Consider the following 25,273-nt stretch of genomic DNA (forward strand, 5'->3'; position numbering starts at 1 on the left):
GAAATGAATGAAGTGTGCCTGTCTGGGTAAATAATTACCCTATACATACACAGAATTCTCAGATTCAATCTGGATAGTCTAATTATACTTAAGAAACAGATTTTTCCAGAAAGGTGCTCTTATTTGATAAATTACTGTCAATATGAAAATACACAGCATCAGTTATTTTATTTAGCTAAAGAATGTCAAGAACCAAATAATCGAGCATTAGGTTACACAGTTTAAAAGTTAATACAGCAGTCCACAGTATTTGGATTAGAGCTTTAAGTAGATAAATTAAATTGGAATATGTCTCTTAAGCAGTCATTGAACAAGCAAGATGAGAAATAAATTGAGCTTCACATCCGCCTTTATGGCTTCTAACAACTGTGTCTGTCAACACATGGATCCTTTTCACTGTCAATTCAACACACATTTTGCAGACCTTGGGCCTGCAATTATTTCATTTCCTTTCTTGGAAATGTAATTTCCACTTACTTTTGGAGAACAAAAGGCAGACAAAAGGAAGAAGGAGTTGCAGTATTTTCTGATTCAGATTATCTGTGTAAAATGGTAAAGGAAAAAAATCTATACACACACACACTGAAGCATTTATCAGAAACTAACTTGTCTCAGCCAAATTGCTTTTGTGTCGGGATATTGGTTCAAATGTAGCCAGATTGTTGATGTCAAATTAGGTGTTAAACAAATTTAATAGGAAAGATGAAGAATGAATATAGATCATCTTTCTGTTAGAACTGTTCAAATGACTCTAGTCAAAAGAAAGGAAACACATGACTACAGGAGAAAATGTCCTTTTAAACACAGTGAAATTAGATAAAACTGTAAATCAGCAAAGAAGGCCATTCATTCCAGAAGAGAAAAAAAGTTAATAGTAGCAATGAGAGAATGCAAGACAGGAAGAAAATATCAGTGGGCAAAAATAGATCCAAATTGAATTTCAACTTCATTTGTCCAGGTTTCACCTTTTAAGCTAAGACAGCTAGGGTTACAAAAAAGGGGTTCTTTCTCTCTTGATAGGATAGGAAATCAGAGGTTCAATTAACCATGATTACAATATTCGGCTGATCTGATTTGTCTCACCTCTTCCTTTTCTTTAAGTGACAAACTAGCTGACATCCTGGCAAGAGAACTAAAGCAAAACTGTAGACTAATTTCAGAAAGAGCTGCCATTGTTATAAAACAAATTGATCCTCCACTAGATCTGTCTGAAACACATTCAATAGCAGGATTAACTCTTTGACAATCAAAGTGCCACTCTGAAGCAAGTCTATACAGATAACTCTTTATATCGTATGTTTTCATTTTCAGGATAGAGCAATATTAGGCACATCTTTAACTGAAGACTAGAAAAGAAGGTTGTAAAAACGTGCCCTTCTAAGTAGCCTCTGAAAGATCTAGTATCTTCTTGGGCTGCTCATGAACCATTAAGAGGGATGATCTATGTATTTAATCTTGGAAGACTGATTAAGTGTCTCCTGATGCAGAGTCTGTATCATCCAGATCAATTCTTTGTGTAGAAGAACCTGATTACCAAACCAGTTTAGGGGAAGTAATTCTCTTTGTACATGGTACTTGCTTTAGATCTGAATGAAATCCCTTAGCTAGGAGCCTAGAATGAAAAGCTGGCCCATCAAATGAAAAGAAGAAGAGAATTTATTGGCGAGCCAAATCAAAATCTCTCTAAAGAGAAACAAATCAAAGAAACACACAAGTTAGTCATTACAGATTCTTCTAGACACCACTTAGTAAAGAGCATCGTTACTTACTGAAACGTAACCTTGGAACTTGTGCATCCTTCCAATTTACGGGGCCCTTCACCTGGCTCAGGTGTTGGGGGGGACGGGCTGTTGAATTCTGCCTCCAGAGTTTTCTTGTTCAAGGCTGTTTTTGTTACACTGGATACAGAACCCAACACTGGCATGGATTTGGACTCTGAGGTTGCTAATATCCCAGTTGGACCTTAAAACCAAACACATACCTCAAGTTTAATAATTCTGTATGATGCTTATTAATATGGTACTGAAAAACAGATTAGCTGAAAATCCCTCAAGAAGTGAAAAGGCCACGTTAGTTAAAATTTCAAGAGCATGCTGGAAAATGTTCTTGTTGGAAATCTGCTGTGCTTTGGTGGTACTACTACGTTTCAATCTATCAGGACCACGCTGAGAAATTGCGTACAAACCTTTAAGAAAACACAAAATCCCAGGCCACAATTCCCTCACTGACCAGGTTCCTTAGTAATACTGGAATTGTGAAACGTCTTTTCCTCTCATAGAGTATGGCTTTCTGACAGCCCTACTTGAACCATTTTGCCTCTCAAGAGTTAATTCTTCCCAAAACTCAGCTCTGCATTTTAAACAGAAAACGGAACAATGCCAAAAGGCTCTTTCTAAAAAGGCTCATGAAGGCTTCTTGAGCATTAAACAGCTTTTATGAACATTTTCATTTTAATGTGAATGAGAAGTAAGTGGATTTATTTCCTCTTAAAACACAGACACAAAATTATAAAAATTAAGTGGGAAAGAGTTTGGCTATTTACCTTTTGGACTTTTCTGCTCTTTAGGACAGGATTTAAAGACAGTAACAAAACATGTTACTGGAATTATTGGCATATCAACCTAAAAATTCTGGGCATTGAAGCCAGTCCCTAATTTTAGGTGGAAAGATTCTATCCTAGTCAGTTTTCCTCAAAGCATGATTCTAGTAAGTACTTCTTGAAACTTCAGAAGGAAAATGCTTTTAAAACAAAGAGATTTATGAAATAAGTCACAAATATGCAAATTAAATGACTATTTCTAGAAATAAAGTGACAGGATAACCTTGAAATGTGCCAGTAAGAAGAGCACAAAACTTGGGTGTCTATCCCTAACAAATGTCAGATCATCTTAAGATGGAAAGTGCTAGTGGGTATAATCCAAAATACTAGCTAATCCCTGACTATTGGTATTAAGCTCTGGAATGCTATTCTTACATTTGGATTTAATGTGCCTGATGTACTCAATATAACAATGTAACATATCAACTCTAAAAATGAAGGTCTAATTTGAACAACCTACCTAAGAGAGACTAAAAACTTGTGAACCCATTCTGTTGGACACCTCTCTGAGCCTTGCTCTATGCAGGTGACACAGGACCTCTCTGTTCTAGTGGAAGCCCCAGTTCACAAAGCATTAGTTTCTATCTTCCCTATTTAATTCACCTATACTCTGTAGGCAGACAAGTTTGGACATTATTGGATATTTTGATTTAAAAGGCCTTTTCCGGCTGGGCATGGTGGTTCATGCTGCAATCCCAGCACTTTGGGAGCCTGAGGCGGGCAGATCGCCTGAGGTCAGGAGTCAGAGACCAACCTGGCCAACATGGTGAAACGCTGTCTCTACTAAAAATACAAAAATCAGCTGGGAGTGATGGTGGGCGCCTATAATCCCAGGTACATGGGAGGCTGAGGCAAGAGAATCGCTTGAACTCAAGGAGGCAGAGGTTGCAGTGAGCCAAGAACACGCCACTGCACTCCAGCCTGGGTGACAGAGAGACACTTCGTCTCAGAGGAAAAAAAAAAAAAAAGGCCTTTTCCTCCCAGCTATGTCAAGTCTCATGTTGCATGGAGCTGTGGCAGTTAAGAGAGAACGGCAGAACACAAAGATCAATTAATATTAGAGTTCCTGAAAATATAAATATGAAGTTGAATTCAAGATTTGCTTCTGATCAGCTCTATTCTGCCCTTGGATAAGCGTTGACTACAACACTAGCTTTAAACAATCTGTCCTTGTAAGAAAGATCTGCTTCTGAATACACCAACACATTTTCTGCAAAAAGGAAGGAGAGTAGTGAGCTAAGCTACAGCTCTTATATTTTTCTTGTGTACAAAGAGACATTTTAAAAAATGTACACTGTTTAAGATTATTATTATTGTATCCTGTTTAAGCCGCCCAATGTTCTCCAAGAGGCACTTGCCGCTCTTTGAAACGTTAGTTTGGTAGGCCACAAGGCTAGGTAAAACAAGGGAGCATCAGTTAGATGCATAAGAAAAATCCTAAGGAAAAGGGTACAACATCCTTTGTCCCTGGGGAAGATAACCATTAACCTGAGATCTTAGCTCTGCAAAATCTCAGGCTGTCTCTCTTCTGATGTTTCCTTTCTCTACTGGTGACCTCACATTTACTTTCCCATAAGCCCTAGTGGGCAGAAGAAAACCACCCCAGAGATTCAAGTACCTGAGACGCCAACCTATCCAACTCCTCACCTCTGTCACCTGACTCCCCCCATGCAGCTCTGCGGCTTTACTTTCTTCCTTAGGTTCCCCCATAGAATTTTCACTTTGTCCCTCCACAGCCTTTGTAAAAATACTCACATGGTAAAAGTCACCTCTAGTTTGATAATAGAAAAATGTTTTTACCACCTAAAAAATGGTATGATTTCTTTTTTAGATGATAAGAGTTTGTTAGTTTGTTTCCTTCCTTTTTTTTCTTTTGCTTTGGCTATTAGGAAACTCAAAGGAAATTTCTACTCAATTACAAGTCACTCTCTTAGCGTGTATTTGCTCTCTACCTCACCAATGAGTTCTCATTTTTCTATTCATTTATTAATGGTTCTACTGAATATGCATTTTCTATTCTAACTGCCCTAAAATAATACAAATATTTGTATATTGGTGGAATATAATACATAAAATGAAAGATTCCCACCATGTACACGAAATGTGTTCCTTTCTGTACTCTGAAATATTCAAATTTCCGTATTAACTAAAATAAAAACCTTTGCTCACTTCTTCCATTGAAAACTAACTCTGAAATGTGAGTGTTGCACATTTTGACCAAATTTGTGAGTGAAGTAAGAATGTTTCTGGAAGAACAAAAAAGCCAGTGGCAAAACACAAAATGTGAACGACAGAGCACTAAAACGGCACATCAACAAAGTCCTTAAAAATAGCAGTGTTTACATGAGCACTTTAAGGCTGAAATGATGAAAAGGATGACTCAAGCACTGATTAAGTCACAAAATGAATAACGATTGTATGTTACGTGGAGGCTGCATAATGCTCACAAAGCCATCCTACGAAAAAAAAATGCTGACACCCCCTTAATTTTCCTGAGGTAGTTGTTTTGGGGGGCACAGTAGTGGGGAGAATCTTTGTAAGATTTTAATAATAGAACCTCCAAACCAACCTAAAAACTGAATGGCTGATTTTTTTTTTTTAAAGAAGAAAACAAAAGTTTCCTTTTTTTATAACAGAAGTTTGGTTGGTATGAAGCCACTCTGGATTCGAGGAATCCGTTTACTCAATTGTCTGAGTATATCTCTCTCTGAACATTAGAACTTGATGTTCAAAAACCCATCTTTAATATTCTAGCTACTTAAATTTGGTCAATGTAACTCAGTATTTTCCAGATTTAAACTGTTATGATAGACGACTTGAAGCTGACTGAACTCAATCTAGAAGCCTCAGCCCATTAGCCGTGGTTGCTGATTAATTTTACTTTTTTTTTTTTTTTTTTTTTGAGACGGAGTCTCGCTCTGTCGCCCAGGCTGGAGTGCAGTGGCCGGATCTCAGCTCACTACAAGCTCCGCCTCCCGGGTTCACGCCATTCTCCTGCCTCAGCCTCCCGAGTAGCTGGGACTACAGGCGCCCGCCATCTCGCCCGGCTAATTTTTTGTATTTTTTAGTAGAGACGGGGTTTCACCGTGTTAGCCAGGATGGTCTCGATCTCCTGACCTCGTGATCCGCCCGTCTCGGCCTCCCAAAGTGCTGGGATTACAGGCTTGAGCCACCGCGCCCGGCCTGATTAATTTTACTTTAAGGTAGTTTTTTGAAGTCGGCCGCCTACCTGGCCACAAGGGGAAATCTCATAAAGGTTTCCATTAATTCCCATGACCGAGCTGATGAAACCACTGAAGACACGCACAGTTCTAGAAATATTTTGAGGCCTAATACAGACCTAATGTCACACAAATACAAACTGTGAGCTCGAGATTTGCTCAGATGGTAGGTACATTATAGTTGGTGACAGAGCTGGAATTTCCCAGTCACTCAGTTCACAAGTAGGCACATTAAGCTAAAGGGATACAAAAAGTAAGGATGATTTTCTTGCATTTGTAACTGATGTGTAATTTCTACTGCAACTACTAATTATTGTGTGCTTATTTCATGCCATGCACATTGCTGAGCATTTTTCACATATTGACTTAATCTTTAGAATAATCCTATGAAGCAGTGTTTTTATTATTCTCATTTTATAGATGAAGAAACTGAGGCACAAAGAGGTTGAGTAATTTGCTTAAGGGCAACCAGCTAGTACACAAGAGAACTAGGACCCAAACTTGGGCGGTCTGGCTCCAGAGCCTGTATTTGACACTATATTGTTGCCAAAACTCTTCCGGAATGTCTTTACACAAAGGCATCTTGCATTAAACAAAGCAGATCTATAAATGCCTGGTTACTTACAAATAAATAAACATACCAATAAATAAAAATATCTAAGAGTTCTTATGAGATATCCATAAATATCTTTACCCATCCCATACTTCTCACTCACATTAAAAATAAATATTTTAATAATAATTTTTAAAAGCTTGTTTCATGTTAAAAGAGACTTAGAAGAAGATGTTTCAGAGATGAAGAGAAGGACTGTGGAGAATTCAAACCGGCTTACTACTGCTATCTGCTTCTGCTGTCACCTTTCTGCGACGCAAAATCCTTTCTAACTCAGTTTCACTGTTTTCAGGGTCAAGGGATTTTAAGCTTCTTGAACTAGTGGATTTGTTAAGTGTCCCCTAAAGTGAAAACAAAACAAAAACAAAAAGGTTAATGTCTTAATACAATATACAAAAGAATATAAAAATCAAACCATGAAAACATTACCAGAATTTGAATGGAATTATGAAACAAAATGAATTTGCTATATATTAATATTTTTTAAATGTGCACATTTTCAATAAGACAGAGTGTTGGATCATTTAAGAAGATGCTACTGATGGTGTAAATGCTAGCTTTTGTTTCAGAAGAACAGTACAAGAACACTTCTGGAAGAGGTGACTGTATGAAATTCATCAGTGGGAAGGTACCTGCATATCGACGATTAAGACTGATGTGTGTTGACTGGGTGGAGAAGAGAATTGATATATTAAACTCACCTTAGAAGGGTATCTTTATATGGCAGCCACAAGCTACTAAACTGAAATCACAGCGGCACTGAAAAATGTGTGACTGATCCTTCAGAGGGTGACCCTGGCTGCACACCTGATGTCCGTGGCGTCGTAGCTGTCAAAGGAGGCACATAATGCTCTCCAGGGGCTGACCCAAAGAAGGGCTGCACTGAGCACATCTTGACTTCAGTATGAAAGGAAAGTTATAATCATACAGACAGGCAAGCAAGGGTCGGCATCTTAACTCCACATTCCTAACACAGGGGACAGTTAATGTATTATTCAGGGCCCAGAAGACACTGAAGGAAACAAGAGATGCTATAAATCTGTACTCCTGCTGAAACTGATACTGGCTTTCAAGAAGACAGAGAAAGATCCATGTTTCCCTGCTCTGGCTCCTCTGAGAAGTATGTTACAGAGTGAGAGCTATGGTTTTCCATCTCCATTACTAGTCAAGTGTCTGTACAGAACACTGGGGGACGTATTTCTCAGTGATATATAAGGATTTAATACATCAACAAGTCTTTCGTAAGAGATGCCCATTATTTCTTTGAAATGGTCCTTCTCAACTGTGCCATATACTTGGGAGGCAGCGGAGGGAGAGGAAGGCAGGAGAACCATAATCTTTTGATCAGAGGAAATAAGAACCTCAAGTCTGGTGTAACTTGCCAGACTTCATGCCAGAGCCAAAAGGCAGCTTTTGTCCACCAAGGCTAAAAACCTTCCCAGCCTCTGTAATGTGTGAATTCACTAAAGACTTGCCTTAATCCTGCTCCCTCCCTGCCTGCCAACTACCTGAAGGATTCTAAGAATTCTAATGGCTAAAAATGGTAACCCTTGTTTCTTCTTTAGCCTATAAAACAAAAAACAAAAAAGGTGCTTATAAAATCAAATGGTTAAAAATCTCATATAACAGAGGTGATGTTATTTTGTTTAGGGAAGTTTCTCCCTAACTGCTTAAAGTTATAGAAAAGTAACCGGTTGTCAGGGAAGAAACTGACATAACAAGATTAGGAGATTATATTATTTTGCTGTCAGCTGCCTAATCAACTGGTTTGCAAAAGACTTAAATAAGGCTCATATTTTAATCAGGCATACAAATTTTTTCCCTAGAAGTATCTCTTTTTGCTTTTCATTTATTGTGAAAATTCATTAAATATATTAAAATGTCTATCACATCACATGTAACACTTTAATGGGTTATTTTATCATTAAAATCTGGTTTCTTTAACATTGCTGATATGCTTCTATGTGTAGAAGAGTCACACTGTGAGGTATGACCGATACTGACAAGATACAGAAAATAGAACCATAGCCACTTTACATTTGAAAAAAGTACTACAACAACTATTCCCATATCATTTGTATTAATAATTTTTTAAAACTTACCATCTCTATCATTTGTAAACGGATACTTGAAAAACATAAGGTCATCGCTACTAAAATAAGTTGTAAAACTACTACATTGTTTCAATAGCAAGGACACTGTGTAATTTTTCTCAATGGCTTGATTTAATTCAAAGAAAACTTATGTGTGTATTCGTATATACATACATACCTTTCAAGGATATCTTTTATTGATGAATGTATCTTTCACAATATTTTCTAGCTTTTTATTTGGATAATGGCATTATTTCCTCAAATTCTTGACTTTAGTAAGCTACTCTCTCATCATACCTAATTACTGAAGGAATCCATTTTCCACGTTCTAACCCTTGAATCCCCAACTTCTTTCTCCATTTACTGATAGATGTGGTGGCTTCAGCTAATATATGAGTAAACTTTCAATACAAGGGCAATTGTGGAGGAAAGACAGGTTTCTGCGTGACTCTCAACTGAAATGACGAAGAACTCAGCTAATAAAATACCAAGACTATTTTAGTTATCTCTTTATATTAGAAACATAAAATTTGGGAATCAGAAATTAACTGAGAAACTGTGGTACATATAATTCCTTCACTTTATAGAAAAGAGAATTCAAACTCAGGGAGCCTCAGGGTCTGGGGACAGGTCCCACAATAAGTCATTGATAGGGCTGGAACTAGCACTTAGATTTCCCAAGTCCGAAACCAATACTCTTTTTCTGCTTCAAACCACTGTGATCATTTAACAATCTTAGGCCCCACACTAGTCAAATGTTCATAATACTGACTAATCTAATTGTCAGGCAAAATTAACTATTCAAAAACTTCTGGGTATTCTGGAAAACTGAAGATGTCTGAAAAAGACCCATAATATAATTTTTTAAAAGTTGATTTAAGTTCTTTGATTTACAACCAACTGAAATTGAGAAGAGAATTTTGATTTGTATCAATCTATTCTTCAGAAATCACCACTGTCACTTACAGTGGCTTTTTAAGTAACTGGGGTGACTCAAAAGGTTTCATTTCCTAAACCTCAAAACCTTTTGTGACTATGAGAAATGGACTATACATATTTTTATCTACAAAATACCCAGCTTTAAAACTTAGTGGAAGTAGGTTTGGAAAAAAGAGGTCAGTCAATACTGAGACATTAAAAACTGGCTTGAAAATTGTTCAACTCAGAAAATAGAATAGGGCTTTGAAACTCCCTCAAACCAGAGACTTGTTTTCTACCTGTGGGCTAACTTAGCAGAAGGCCAAATCACTAAGTCTTACAACTTGGGTCACATTCCATTTCATCAAAAAATAACCCACACTGAGCTTCTTTCCGGTTCTGTTCCACAGTAGAACCAAACACAGTGTTTCTTGGTTTCTTGACAACCCCTGGTACCAGTGCTTATGTTTTTCAGTACACAAAACACAGGCTTTTCGTGTTCGTCTTAATTGTTTCTTACATGCCTTGATTGTGAGGTTGGCACCATGTGTTTTACAGGGTACTAACTTCAATAATCGAACTAATCTGAACTTCAGCAACAAGCACCACTAAAGACCCAAACGTCTGGCAGGTTGAGCTAGGAGCTTTCTTTTTCTCTTTTTTATAAGAATGTGTGTGGTTTATAGGCTCCAGGTGACAGGGAATTACAAATAGTCCATCCTCCCTCAAAGAAACTTCTATGGGGGAAGAGGAGAACTGCCACTTGGCAAAGAGTAGGGGAGAGAATCATGAGTTCTACTTTTAAAAAAACTTAAGGTAAAGAAATAATATGGTCAGGGTAGTAACTCCTAGTGATACATTAATGCCAGGTAAGGTGGTGAGATCTAAAGATAGATCCAAGGCAAGAAGGATGGGGGCAATTTGCATTAAAAAAGATGTCTTAAACTTTTTTATAATTTATAAATTATTTCACGAATTTCTCTCCTTGAAGTGGCACAAAATTATGGTGAATAAGGTATTTAAGAGTAATGCTGTAATTCAGTAAACTTGCTACCATCCAGCATTCTCAGAGAATGGGATATCTTGGCTAATCAAATACTATCATATGTACCTATAGAAACGTCTGATTTTCAAAATTAACCTAATTTTTAAAAAGTCAAACTCAGTATAGTCTACTCTTTCACTGTTGACCAGAACTGTGCCCCAGGGGACATCTTTATGAATATGAATTAGCATTATAACACAAACATAACAAAAGAGACTGTCATAGGGAGTTCTCCTTAATAGAACACTGAATAACAGACTTTTCTGATCAAAGAATCCATTAGATAATCACCACATGCTTTTTCAATGGCTTTAAAACATTATTCTGTAGGTAGGCCACCACTGTTAGCCAGTGATACACCTCTCTTCAGTGCTAATCCCACTCACTTAAAACTAAAGCAAACTAATTAAGCCATTCTGGGTTAAGTCTACTGTTTAAAGACATGCTTGATGAAAATAATCTTGTTTACCACAATTATGTGGATGTCTACATGCAATGCATAATTAGCACAGCAACAACAAACATGCGAGTATTCAGTCCTGTACCTCCGCCCCCATGTTTGTTGACTTACTGTGCATAATAACTGGGATTGGGACTGTAACAGGATCTGAGAATAGAGCTCTTAGTATCTGAAACATTTTCTAAGTGAGGCATCTGTCTCTGACAGCAACTGCTGGAGAGTGCTGTAGCCACTGATTCCACTGGCAAAAGCTCACAGTTTGAAAAGCAAAAATATGACTAGAAAGGGACACAAAGCATGCTCTCCAACCGTCAGAAAATAAAATTAGTAACATAAAAAAAGAGCCTCTTATTTTATTCCTCAATTTATCATCAAATAATTGTTTCGACTGTGAGGAAAGGCAGACTGTGACCCTGTTACGAAGATATTTGGAGAGGCGCTTAGCTTCACATTTAGGATTCTCCTTTTAGGCTTCAAAGTAAAGCATTATTCATCTATTGTATTTCTGTTTTTCATCAACATGTACGGATCCTTACATATGACCAGATACTTCATCTTCAAGTTGTGATGCCGGGATTGGAGGGCAAGAACAGGAAACCATGACTTTGGTGAAAGTGTAACCACTCTTTCAGAATAAAAACAGCATAGTGTTATTTGATACATTATTAACATATGTGATAGAGCAGTCTGTAAGCACAATCAAACTGGCCAAAGATGAGGCTAATTGTAAATGGGAATAAAACACACCACAAACAACTCACCAAACAACAGATTTTAAAATACTCTCCTTTCATTTCCCCATTAGCTAAACAATAAACCGAAATCTATTCTTACCAGTATTCCTTTTAGTTCATCCACTGCACTTTCGCAGCCTTTAGAAGATTCTGGCTATAATTTTAAAAAGAAAGAAAAATTACTGAGTAATTCAGTTTTAAGATACTAAACAATGATTTTTACATGGCAAAGTATTAGTAGCCTTATATTGGTAATATATATGACTATGTATATTTTTAAATTAGGTCTATGTCTTAAGGTTAGGAAAAAATACTAGCCATGTTAGTGCTCTCAAGTAGCAGTTAAACAAAAAAGAATATAAACAAAAAAGTTATATTCAAAGCAAAAGGAGACAAGCTACCCTCTTCTAAATACCATATTGTTACCTCTTGATTATTATCATAGAGAAGATTTGGTAAACATCAGATTTCAAAGGTCTGATTCCAAATTATTCAGAGCTTCTTACAGTAAACTGTTCTCCACCTGCATTGCTGGACTCTGCCAGCAAGCAGGGACGAGGAAGAAGGCAGTACAGAGCAGAAGCAAGCCACAGGGCAGAAAACCTCTCTCAGCTCCACAAGCTATGGGAGGAGGTCAGCTTACAGGGGCCTGACATGTAAGAATTTCACAAGAGGACAGAGTCCAGAGAGCAGGGACCAGCAAAGAACTTGGCTACAGGAGAAAGTTAGCAAGGCTGGCTGCCAGGGCAGCCACAGACCTCAGAGGAGGTGTAGTCCAATCCCTCATCTTGGAGGGAAAGTCAGGCTTGAGCAAGGTAGTATTTGAGTTAGGTGTCTTGATTACAAGCTCAGCTCTCTTCTGGCCATACCATGGACAAAACAATTTGAAGTAAAATTCTGGGTATGATTTGCCTGCTCCACAATACCTAATGATCTCTGCAGATCACTCAACTAATTTAATGGAGGGAAAATTTAGCATGAGAACCTCATGAAAAGTAAGCTCAGGAAAGACTTCTGATCTCCCTCGTACCACTTCCTTTCACGAAGGATAGAGATGAAGGGGAAACTTGCCAGACATAGCGAAAAGAACCCCTTGAGCCTCTTATTCCTGGAGTAGAAGTAAGGTTATACTCTCTCTCATCAAAAAATGAGAGTGAGTCAACAGCAACCTATAATCCTTTCCTCTCAAAAACAGAATTTAAAAACAAGATCCTACTTCAAATTTTAAAAACAGAGAAGTAAGAGAGAGAGAGGTTTGCTGCTCATGTACAAAGCTAAGGCATTCAGCTCTCATAGCGCAGATTTTCTGTGAAATACACATGCCCTTAGTGCCAGTCAATAAGCACTAAGACACGAATTTCAACCACACTGGCACCAACACCACCACCAAAGGAATTTAGAAAATAAGCGGTTAAATTAATATTCTCAAGGCAGGCTTGACTTCTGCAGGTCAACCCTTCAGGTGATAAGCTGTGACATTCAAACAAATGCCTTGCCTTTAGGCATACCCGAAAGTGCTGCCATGCCACTCAGGCTGCCCTCTGACTGTGCAAGCCTTTTGAACCCTGGACCACAAAATATCACCATCTGTGACATTTCAGGAAAGCCCTGATGGTACTAGGGGAAGACGTCTGTCCTCAAGCATGCAGCGACCATTTGTTTTAAAGGTTATTGACCAGGTCATTCAGCACTATATCTGCACTAATCTAAACTATAGTTTAGATTACCATCAAGAAAACCCAGTCGTCCACTGATCCTTGCTCAGTTGCTTCCCAGATTTTGAATTGACATTAAATAATGTGTAACTGCAGGAAGAGTTATGGGAAGAAAGAAAAAGCACAAAGTGATATTCTGAAAATGAAAGTATGTATGGAACATTGCTTATGATTTAAGAAGTTTTCAATCTTTCTCTTTTGAAACTAATTTTGCTTCTTTATGGCATTGCGTTTTTTTCTAGTAATAGTTTGGTTTTGCTTATTCTTTCCATAATTAGTGGTGATGTGAAAGCCATAAAAACGGATTCTTTTTCAAAGGTGGCACTCAGACCTTTCATTTTAAAGTATTTTCACACTTTATTCCATTTGATCTTGACAACAACCCCATGTGTCAGATAAGACAGGTGCTGTCCCCATCTTGAAGAGAAGAAGTGTGGGGAAGCTGGGTGACAGTGCCAGGGCCCAACTCCAACAGCTCTGCTCTTCACTCTCTTGCCAGACACCAGCACTGGGCCAGCTGTGCCAGATCATTCTACACACTCAGCTTCTCCTCTAGTTTTACATTTCATCCTTTACTTAGAAAACTGCTTTCAGATCACTGGCACAAGACTGAACTATTTTACGTGGTTGGCTGAAGCTTCTGTTTCCTTAGATGTAAATTTACTCTTGCAGTTGAGTATTCTTTCCCTCTTTCCAATCCTTTCACACATACAGCCCACACTATAGCCCCTCTCACCTTACATGGCTATTTTGCCTGCCTGTGACAAAGTGGCAACCTAGAAAACCCATCAGAGGCCAGGCGCTGTGGCTCACGCCTGTAATCCCAACACTTTGGGAGGCCAAGGCGGACAGATCACGAGGTCAAGAGATCAAGACCATCCTGGCCAACATGGTGAAACCCCGTCTCTACTAAAAATACAAATATTAGCTGGGCTTGGTGGCGGGCGCCAGTAGTCCCAGCTACTTGGGAGGCGGCGGCAGAAGAATCGCTTGAACACGGGAGGCAGAGGTTGCAGTGAGCCGAGATTGCGCCACTGCACTCTAGCCTGGTGACAGAGTGAGACTCCGTCTAAAAGAAAAAAGAAAGAAAGAAAAAAAGACAAAACCCTCAGAATGTGTACTGAACAGTCATAACACTGGGGGACGTTCATGCAGTTGAGGCAGGGCACCCTTGAGAGGGAGAAATAACCAAACCATAAAGGTTAGTGAAGAAGGGGAAGGAAGAAGGGGAAGTGGAAGAAGAGAAAGAACCGGTCAGTTCATACCTAATTAGAGAGGAGAAAGAATATTTTTCAAGAAAAATGTTTAAAACTATTATTGGGCTTATTTAAATGTAACAGATATACAGAGATCATGAAAGGGACTCTTAAGCGCCTTCACAGATCCTGGAGCACTCGCTGTGGTCTAGTTTAGAAGAGTTTTTCTCTTTGAAGTGACTTGGAAAACATTTGTGAAATTAATGAAAAACAATCATATAAGTCTCACTATTTTCCCCAAAGTTGTCCTAGTTTTCTGCTGTTATTATTATGTGATTCCGTCCACTATAATAGAAGCCTCAGAAAGGCGAGGGTTTTTGCCTATTTTGTTCACTACTTTATCCCCCGTGCCTAAAACAGTATCTGGCGCATAGTAGATAATCAGTAGAATCACACAAAAGAATCAGGAATCAAAAGAAAGGATGTGATAATTGTTATTTGTTTGGTGTAACAGTTCATATCACTGTCTCTTGTAATGAGACGACAGCACCCCCAAAATAACATAGCTTCCATTTTATACTGATTTAGGTTCACCATGGATCCTCCTGAAACATGCTTATGTGAAAGTAAAAGTTTTTGTGACACATTAGCTTTATCCTAAGATTTGACAGTGAGTTCTGATGCAGTTTTCATCAAATTTCAAATTTGTACATTTAAAAAAGGAAATATCAAGCAGGGAAAAAAAGCATTTAGTTACTCCATACCTTTGTCTTCGGTCTGACTGTCTGATTAACGGGTCTAAGATGAACTCCCTTTTTAATTCTATCCATCATCTCTTCAACTGCTTGCCTCTTTAGATCTGTGACTTCTTCAGCTGTTCAAAGAACACATACATAAATCCTCTTATGTTACAAGAAAACAGCTACTTCCTATTTTTTGGTCACTTGGAAAAATTACACTATGTGATTAATCACAGTCATTTTTCATTCACAGTTGCAGAACACTAAAAATTTACTAAGGTTAATAGCTATCAGGTAGCAACATTTAAAGGAAAAATTTTTACAGAAAAAAATCTGATCAGAAAAATAAGAATTATAAAAATCTGTAGCCTGGATCCAAGTCAATATTGTCTTGCCTCTGTCAACAAAGTAGACTTTGTTCATTTGTCAACATTTTTCTAGATCTTTAAAATCCCAACTTTGTGCCTAATCCCAAATAATCTTTGTCTCAAAGATGTTTTTACAACTTACTGTACATCCTATGTCAAAGAAATCAGCCCCCCCCCCAAAAAAAACAACTACCAGAAATCCATTACGGGAAAAAAAGATGAAATAGATGTTTTTCTTGTTGGAATAAGTCTATAGTCAAAAGACAAACAGCAAGTAAATAAAATCTATTTTTAAATTGCCATCTTTTGTTTAGGAATCATATGGAAAGGAAACATTTAAGCAAACCTTTCTCAAGTCTTTTTAAATTGTCACTGTTAAAAGAAAACACACATGTAGCAATAATTGCAATTAAGTAATTACATTTGATTTTAAAATTCAACTATCTATTGTTTAAACTTGCCACTACTTTGCTGCAAAAAAAATAAATACATAAATAAAAAAGAGGTGGAGATGTGTATCAATTGGATGAATGTAACTGAGGTGAACTTAAACCTGTTGATCAGAAAAGTGAAATGTCTCTCTTGTAGAATAGCTTGAGCAAAATCACAGAACCATTTCAGAACATTTATCACCATTAATGCAGTTCTAGGTCTTGTGTTTACCTCCATCTAGCTCACTGCAGCCTACATATTTGAGTTTATCTCATAGGGACCTTTCAATTATCGTCTTTAATAGACTCTACACTGCCTGGCAATATGGTGGGCAGTCAACAAGTCTCTACTGACTATTGGCTTCTGAAGTTTCTGCTTTAAATGGCTACTAATGTCTTTACGATTTGAGTAGAAATGACTAAACCCCAAAAGCTGGCTTCTAAATGTTGAGTAGAAATGACTAAACCCCAAAGGCTGGCTTCTAAATGTAGGCAATCACTACTGCATCCCCAAGCTAATTAGCTCCAGTATCAGGCTTTGCAATAAGGAGGCCTTATTATGGCTTCTTTTTCTGCTACAAGGCCAGACTCCATTTCAACCCTGGGTAGCCATTCCTCTTGTGTAAGTGCCTAGGGGAGCAACTAAGAGAGACCAGAAGTTTCCGTTATCCTCATCTCTACAGGTCCACAAAGAGGGATCACTGCCATATTCACTGTATAACCTAGATTTTCTGATACCGTCCTAACTTCAAAGAGAATTGTCAACCTCAGAAGCCATTGAAATGCTGAGAATTAAAGTCTCTCAACATCTAAACAACAGTTTTCAGATATAGAAGTCAAAACAAGTATCTTTTGCCAAGCAACATGGGAAATATGATCACCAAAGTTAGAGCTCATCTACCAGTAAATGAAAGATGACTAAACTGTGGGTTGATCAATCATGTGCCCTTAAGCAGCATTGTCTTGGGCAGCTTCTTCTGATGGTTCACAAACATCAACAAAGGAACAGATAAGTAAATTATGATGGGTAGAAATTCATTCATTAATTCAATCATTCATTCCTTCATTCACTCACTCACTCACTCACTCACTCAATTATCTGCATATGTGTTGTGAACCACACAGTGCTTTTGCCGACCCTATTCAAAACCCAGGGAGATAAAACCCAGATCTGCCATCCAAGCATCTGGTATGGGTGTGGGATTTATTCCTGAGAATCTAGAAAATACTTTTTTTTTTTTTTTTTTTTTTTTGAGATGGAGTCTTGCTCTGTTGCCCAGAGCTGGAGTGCAATGGCACGATCTCGGCTTACTGCAACCTCCAACTCCCAGGTTCAAGCAATTCTCCCGCCTCAGCCTCTCGAGTAGCTGGGATTACAGGCGCGTGCCACTATGCCCAGCTAATTTTTGTATTTTTAGTAGAGATGGGGTTTCACCATAGAAAATACATTTTTAAAACATTTGATTTTTCAGAAAGTCTGCCATTTTGAGTCTAGGAAGAGCTGCATGGTAATAGGAACACCGCCTACAAACAGATTAGCACTCTGTAAGGAATGACTGAAACCCAATTAAATGCACCATACAAAAACTAATTAAGGCAGACAGATGGAGAATTATGGCCAACACCATTCAAATCTGCTACAGCATCTAACATAGCAGGAATTTAAAGTAGTTTCTTATATTTGCTTGCCAGAATCATAGTGATAATTCAGAGACGTGCCACTATCTGTATTGTGTACAGATTACAAACCAGGCTTTAATTTCTCAGTCTTTTTCAAATGTAAAGGCCGAATTGCTTTTAAGGAAAAGAAATCATTCTTATCAGATTCCCTACTCAGGCGCAATACAAGAGTAATGCGAGGTTAGCCACACAAGCTTTCTCTCTTGCCGACCCTGTTTTTGAACTAGCAAAAAGCAATCTATATGAACTTCTAAACTATTAAGCAGTTCTAATAAATCTGCAAGAATCACCTACAGAGAGCTCATGGTATGTTTTGTAATTCTTTCTGCAATCACACAGTTGGTAATTGTCTCACAAAAGCATGTAATCAAGAGGACAACAGAAATATGCAGGATACTGGAGATTAAAGAAAAGGGACAAATGAAGACAACAGGTCTAATGTTATTGAACTGCCACAGGAAAATAAAATCAAATGCTCTTTGAGTTAGTGCTTGAAGGTCAGTCTTGGATCAGAAAGCTACATGTAATTAACTGGGGCTGAAATTTTAAGATCCACTTGAAAAATGTTAGTTCCTTAAAAAAAAAAAAAAAAAAAAAAAAAAAAAAAGACCCACAGACAAAACCATCACCTGATTACTCAATAAAACCTTCTGCTATTACCTCGAAGAAACAAAAATGAATTTCCAAATTCCACAGGATTACTATTTCACTAACTTTTTTTTTTTAAGGTAATTAAAAAAAAAATCTTATGCCACCATGATGTACCAAATTTCTAAAGAATACATTATAGTTGAATTAAGTTCAAATCTGACATCAGGTCATAAAGTTAAAGAAATTTCCTTAGCTACAATAATCACAAGAACCTGTGGGATGAGGATTCCCTTTGCCTCTCCCACATGATGGCTAGTACCTTTTCCATGTTTTTCCATGGTAACATTATGAGTATTTTCTGTGATGGATACTACTCTAAACACTTTTCACATTGTGAGACTCACTAATTCTCACAACAATCCTGTGAAATAGGAAGTACTATTATCCCCATTCTACAGATTAGCAAATCAAGGCACAGCAAAGCAAGAAAATACCAACAAATTAATGACCTGAATGTATGATTAACAGTAGGCATACTTTTGAAATCCAGAACTGACCTAATAAATACATTCTTGTCAAAATCAGAGTTATTATCTCCAGAGTGTAATGATCTCTTACATTCAATTCTTAAAACTATCTATAAGATATTCTGCAGTCTTTCTTTACAATGAAGATTTTTAGAGCCATAAGTAAGGAGTAAACGTTCCCCCACTTATAAACTCTGAAAACCTCATCAACTGTAAGTTAAAAGCCATCGTAAGATGCTAACCTAAGAAAGAAAACACAGTGAATGTGAGACAAGTCACTATGTTATAAATGCAAACCCCAAAGTGTCACAGAGAATTCTAATGTTTGATGCTTGACATTAATTCATCATGCATTTAATCATTGATTTATTCACTCAACAACTATTTTATCAGTGTGACCTATTAACAAGACACTATAAATAACTGCCTTGCCAGATAGAGAGAGGGCACTGCTTCAGCCACGTGTGAGTACAGTATGCATTATTCAAGGCTGCATGATTTTTAGGGTTGCTCCAGTCTAAAAATCTCAAGAGCAACTTCTATATTGGTAACTCTACTTAGAATCCCAAAATAGCAATCCGGTAGCCCAAGGATGTGTGAGAAAATACTGTCACATTTCATGAATTATAAATAAATATCATTTTTGTAAGAAAAACTGTATAGCTCCTAAAATTGGGGGTTAAGAAATTTTAGAATAATTTTTCTTTTTAATTTAAGGTGCTATCAAAGTTGACAAGTTGATGATGTGATTTACTTGGAAGGAAAATTCATTTTATTCCAATTTCCCCCCAATCCTCTAAGATATACCAATTGTCTCCCCCGAAAAAATTGAAACAAAATTTAAATTACAGCATCAGGAAACGCTAACAGCCAGTAACCCAAGAGCAGGGCTGTCCAGCAAATCACCAAAGGCGGAACTGCTTCAGAATCCTGCAATGCCTTGTGCAATGCAGAATTTGCCTTACAGCCCCATTAATGTGCAGAGGAATAGAGTCCAAAGGATTGCAGAAGGCAGGCACAGAAAGCCAATTCTTAGAGATGAAATCAGCTTGCATTTGTAATGGTGCTGCAAGATTCCTGCTAAGAGACAAAAAACGAAGTCCAAACTTCAATTCATTCAATATGCATGAAAGCAGGGGGATGCTGCCGAGAAGAGTGAACCCTCAAAGAGCTTGCAATCTGCTCAGGGGAGAGAGGTGGAAATAACTCAAACACCACAGCCAGAGTAGAGGTAGGGAGTGGGACATTAAATCCTTAAAGTAACAGAATTTAAAGCAAAATGCTGTCACAATGCATGGTAATGAGCTACTCATTACCATGTTGTTTATACTAACAAAATAGGATAAAAAGGAGGATGAAGAGTCTGGAACATAGCAGCTATCTGCCCCGAATCTGCATGGTGGCTATGGAATTAGAACAGCGGCACAGAGGACCAAGATCCGGCCCCCTTGTTTTAAGCCTTTGCTGTCACTGTGGGTGCACACCAAACTGACATCAGTGCATCTAGCCACTCGCTGGCTCTGCTCAATGGGAGGGCCCTTCTCCCTCCAGTCCCATCTAATCATTGTCCTGTATATCTCTATCTCCAATGAACCAGAGTCCTCTGAATTTTACCTCCCTAAATAGTTCCTGAATTCATGCATGTCTCTCTACCCCTGCTGCTACCACCCTCATCTAAGCTACCATCAACATTCATCTGAATGACTGCAATAGTCTTCCCTTATCCACCCTCATCCATTTACAGTCTGTTTTCTCACTCTCACAGCCGGTGTGATTTTTTTTAAGGACAATTCTCTTGTCCTTAACATGTTATACCTCTGCTTAAAACTTCTACTGCTCTTAGAAGAAATTCCAGAACCTTGACCTTGACCTCCAGAATCTGGATCCTGCCTACCTATTAGACCTCCTCTCTTGGCCACCATGTTCCATGTTCAAAAATATCAACTTTCTTTCAGTTTCCTAATATGCCAAGTTCCTTCCTGGACACTTTGGACCTTTGAATCTGCTGCTCCTCTATTTGAAATGGTTTTACCCTAAACACCACCCACCCAACCCACCCAATGTTCTAAAGGCACAACTACTCAGCTTGAACATCACTTTCAGACACCAGCAGTCCACTTCCACTATCTCTTAGCACCGTGTACTCCTCCTTAATTGTATTTAAATAATTACATATTTACTTGTTTACTTCCTCCCTGGTTACACTAGAATGTAACTTCTATATCATGTATCGCCAGCACACAACAGTGGAGTAGTATATACTAAGTGTTTGACAAAGTCCCAGGTCACTTGCTACCAACTCTAAGAAGTCTTGCCCCAAATCCCTCATTTGGAATTACTCCCTCTCTCTCCAGTACACTCCAAGGTACCCTGACCTTTAATGAAAATATATTTGCCACTATGTCTCTCATTACAGTGAGGTGTGCGTGTTTATCTCCTCTGGATAATAAACTACAGGAAGGCAATGATGGTCACTGGTTCATTCTTATAGCTGTTTAGTGCTTTATACTATAAATGTTATACAACAACATGTTTATTGTCAAAGAACTTAACAAACATGTGAATTGCCCCCAAAATGTACACCATCAAGCACTTACACCAATGGAAGTGATGCTTACTTGCTTCTGGTTGAGTTGCCTTTTCTTTCTTAGCACCACTGCCACTGGGGTGGGATCGTTTCCTGATCATGGACATGAGGGATCTTTGGGAGAAAGAAAAAGATCAACAGGAGATTACTGGATACCTAGATCCTAAATAATCAGTAAAAATCTCACTCTTTGGTAGGTGCATGAATATACAACTACAATTTAAGTCGTCTACTTTCCATTTTTAATAATATTAAAGTTTTCATCACTTTACAGAAGAGAAATACGTCTCATCCTCTTCTGTATAAAACCAAACTAATTACTGGAGAAAGTACACTGCTATAACTAATAGTAAAATGCATACAGACTTAACAAAGGAAAAGAGACAAAAAATTTCAATACTCATATATATAAAATTCAGAAATAGCTATCTACGTACTATGTTAGAGGGGGAGAGAAGAATGAAAGAATTAGGGAGTGTTTCATAGGAAGAAGTGTTTGTTATCAGTACCTACCTATTTGTGAACTATGGGTATAAAAACATCTGAATCCACATGGTGTAGACCAAATACTTACAGATCAAACATATTTACACCACTCTCTCTGGTCCATTTAAAAACAAATCTATGTAAAATCAAATTATGATAAATTGGACTATACTAAAATTTTATAACCTTTGATATGCAGAATAAAAAGGATATATAACAAAATTCTATAGATCAATGAGAAAAAGCGCATAATACAAAATGGAAGAGAACCTTGCAACTCCAAAAAAGATGTCCAAATTTCCAACACATATACAAAAGAGGTGCTTGACTTCATTAGCTGTTAGGCAAACACAAACCCACGCGGGGATATCACTATACATTCAGCAAACAGACAAAATAAATCTGGTAATATCAAGGATTAGTGGGTCTGTGGAGTAACAGAAGTTCTCAAACCAAAGAGGATATATAAATTAATAGTACATTCCACTCTGGAAAACTCTTTGTAATTATCTAGTAGAGTCAAAAATATATGTATCCTATGAGCCAGTGATTCCACTGACACATATCCAACAGAAAGGCAAGCACTTGTGCACCAGGATACATGAACAAGAATGCTCATGAAGAATTTCCGTAATTCCCCAGAACTGGTAATAACTCAAATGTCCATCAACACCACAATGGATAAGTGCATTCTGAGACCTTCATAAAGTGAATTAGGTATCAGTGAATATGAATAGATTTAAGTTACACAACGGATGAATCTTACAAAATAGTGTAGAGTAGGCTGGGAGCGGTGGCTCACACCTGTAATCCCAGTACTTTGGGAGGCCAAGGTGGGTGGATCACCTGAGGTCAGGAGTTCGAGACCAGCCTCGCCAACATGGTAACACCCTGTCTGTACTAAAAATATGAAAACATTAGCTGGGCGTGGTGGCGGGTGTCTGTAATCCCAGCTACTTGGGAAGCTGAGGCAGGAGAATCGCTTGAACCTGGGAGGCAGAGGTTGCAGTGAGCCAAGATCGCACCACTGCACTCCAGCCTGGGCAACAAGAGCGAAACTCCATCTAAAAAAAAAAAAAATACATATATAAATAAATAAAAATAATAATGTAGACTAAAAAGAGCAAGACCACAAGGATACATGAAAATTCCAATTATATAAAGTTCAAAACCAAGCCATACAGATATTTACAGTAGTTTAGGGATACATGTTAGGCAGGAAAATTTTTCTTCAATAATGCAAGGAAATGATCACCATAAAAGACAGCGATTAGAGAGAAAGGTGCTTATCTTTGGAAACGAATCAAAGGAAAAAATTAGGGTGCCAGTATTGCCTATTTCTTGATTTGGAGGGTGATTACACAGATGTTCACTTTAACATTATTTTAAAACTGTACATTGGCTTGTGTACATATCTGCATATATTATCATTTCCTCCATAAAATGTTTACCAAAACATGAGTGAATCAATAATTTTTGAATTCCTTCAGCTGCATCATAAATGAACTCAGTGTGGTGAACTGTATTTGCAAAACAGTCCAGCAATAGAAAACAAATACTTGGAGGATAAGAAAGGCATAATGTTGCCCTTAGGAAAAGGGGCAAATGGATATACGGAGAAACGCTTGTTCAGAAGATATCACCACCCAATGCTTCTTTTTCATCCTTTTTTTTTTTTTTCCCTGAGACGGTCTCACTCTGTTGCCCATGCTGGAGTGCAAGGGCACGATCACCACTCATTGCAGCTCTGATCTCCTGCGCTCAAGTGATCTTCCTGCCTCAGCCTTTGGAGTAGCTGGGACTACAGGTACACCATCAATCCTGGTTAATGTTTTTTAATTTTTTGGAGGGGTCTCACCACGTTGCCTAGGCTGGTCCTGAACTCCTGGCCTCAAGCAATCTTCCTGCCTTGGCCTCCCAAAAGGCTGGGATTGCAGACGTGAGTCATTGTGCCCAGCCTCCAGTTTCTTAATCATTATAATTTCTAGCTTTTTTAACTTTTCACTTCTACGTTTGCTTATATTATTAATCCCCTTCCTAATTGCCTTTTCTTAAAATTCCCAGACTCACTGGATAATCTCCCATAAATCACAGTAGAAAGAAAAAAACACATCCTGCTCTATCCAGCTTGGGAACCAATCACGGAGCTTCTGACTTTGTCTAGTTTCTCTTCTTTGGGCTTGCAATGGCCAAATGGAATTAAATTATTTTCACAAAAGTTAGAAACTCTAATTTACATAGAACTTTGAAATAAGTATATTTTATTCTAGAAGTTATAAAGAATGAAATAAACTTTACTTGTTCAATTTGTTCAATTTGTCATTCTGTCAGCTGAATCTACTTGTTACCACTCCATGGTGGGCTGGGTGTGAGGAGGGTTCTCACTAATCAGATGTCTCACCTTACCCTCGCACCACACTCTGCACTGACTTCGCCTCTGGTTCTACGAGGAAATTTTGCAAGTGTACATTATTGTACATTAAGATGATGAAGCAGGAATTTATTTTTACTGCTCAGAGTACTTATATATATATTTCCATGTGTGAAGAATAATACCTTTTTATTAGCATAAACCACCTAGATGACAGAAAGCGTTAGCGTAAAGGATTCTGAGTTGAAGCATAAGCTGTAGACATACAGTGCTCAGAGGAAAATCATTGCAATATTAAAACCAACAGTCAAGATGGGACTCACACTATAGGGAAGGCAGGACTCACAGGCCAGAGGAGATTAGGTCAAGACATCTGGGACCCATACTCAAACCTCTGGCCATCACTGCCCCATTTCACTGTCATTTCAATTGAATGAATAAAATTTCAGGCACGTGTCATCCCAAGATGGAACATTTCAGTGGAGAATTTTCACCCTAGTTTTTTTTTTTTTTTTTTTTTTTTTGAGACGAGAGTCTTGCTCTGTCGCCCAGGCTGGAGTGCAATGGTGCGATCTTGGCTCACGGCCAGCTCTGCCTCCCAGGTTCCTGCCATTCTCTTGCCTCAGCCTCCCAAGTAGCTGGGACTACAGGCACCTGCCACCATGCCCGGCTAATTTTTTGAATTTTTAGTAGAGACGGGGTTTCACCGTGTTAGCCAGGATGGTCTTGATCTCCTGACCTCGTGATCTGCCCGCGTCGGCCTCCCAAAGTGCTGGGATTACAGGCGTGAGCCACTGCGCCCAGCCTTCACCTGTTAGTTTTTCAAGTGTCCGTCATGGCCACTGTAATAGTTATTTTGTGTGTCAACTTGACTGGGCCACGGGGTGCCAGAGATACT

At 38.2% G+C, this 25,273-nt stretch overlaps 1 protein-coding gene across 2 annotated transcripts in view; it reads right to left on the bottom strand.

The window, feature by feature from the left end:
• SHTN1 (shootin 1) overlaps positions 1–25,273 on the bottom strand; it is a 121,791-nt gene that overhangs the window by 15,466 nt on the left and 81,052 nt on the right. The window contains exons 12-16 of one of the 2 annotated variants that reach the window (XM_010388887.1): positions 21,550–21,632; positions 15,359–15,468; positions 11,784–11,837; positions 6,654–6,774; positions 1,770–1,962 (exon numbers count right to left, since the gene is read on the bottom strand). In XM_010388887.1, the coding sequence (XP_010387189.1) occupies positions 1,770–1,962; positions 6,654–6,774; positions 11,784–11,837; positions 15,359–15,468; positions 21,550–21,632 (561 nt within the window). The remainder of the gene's footprint in view (positions 1–1,769; positions 1,963–6,653; positions 6,775–11,783; positions 11,838–15,358; positions 15,469–21,549; positions 21,633–25,273) is intronic. The other variant, XM_010388890.2, reaches the window with a different exon arrangement.

Source organism: Rhinopithecus roxellana, chromosome 11, assembly GCF_007565055.1.
Source record: "Rhinopithecus roxellana isolate Shanxi Qingling chromosome 11, ASM756505v1, whole genome shotgun sequence".
Classification (NCBI taxonomy): domain Eukaryota; kingdom Metazoa; phylum Chordata; class Mammalia; order Primates; family Cercopithecidae; genus Rhinopithecus; species Rhinopithecus roxellana.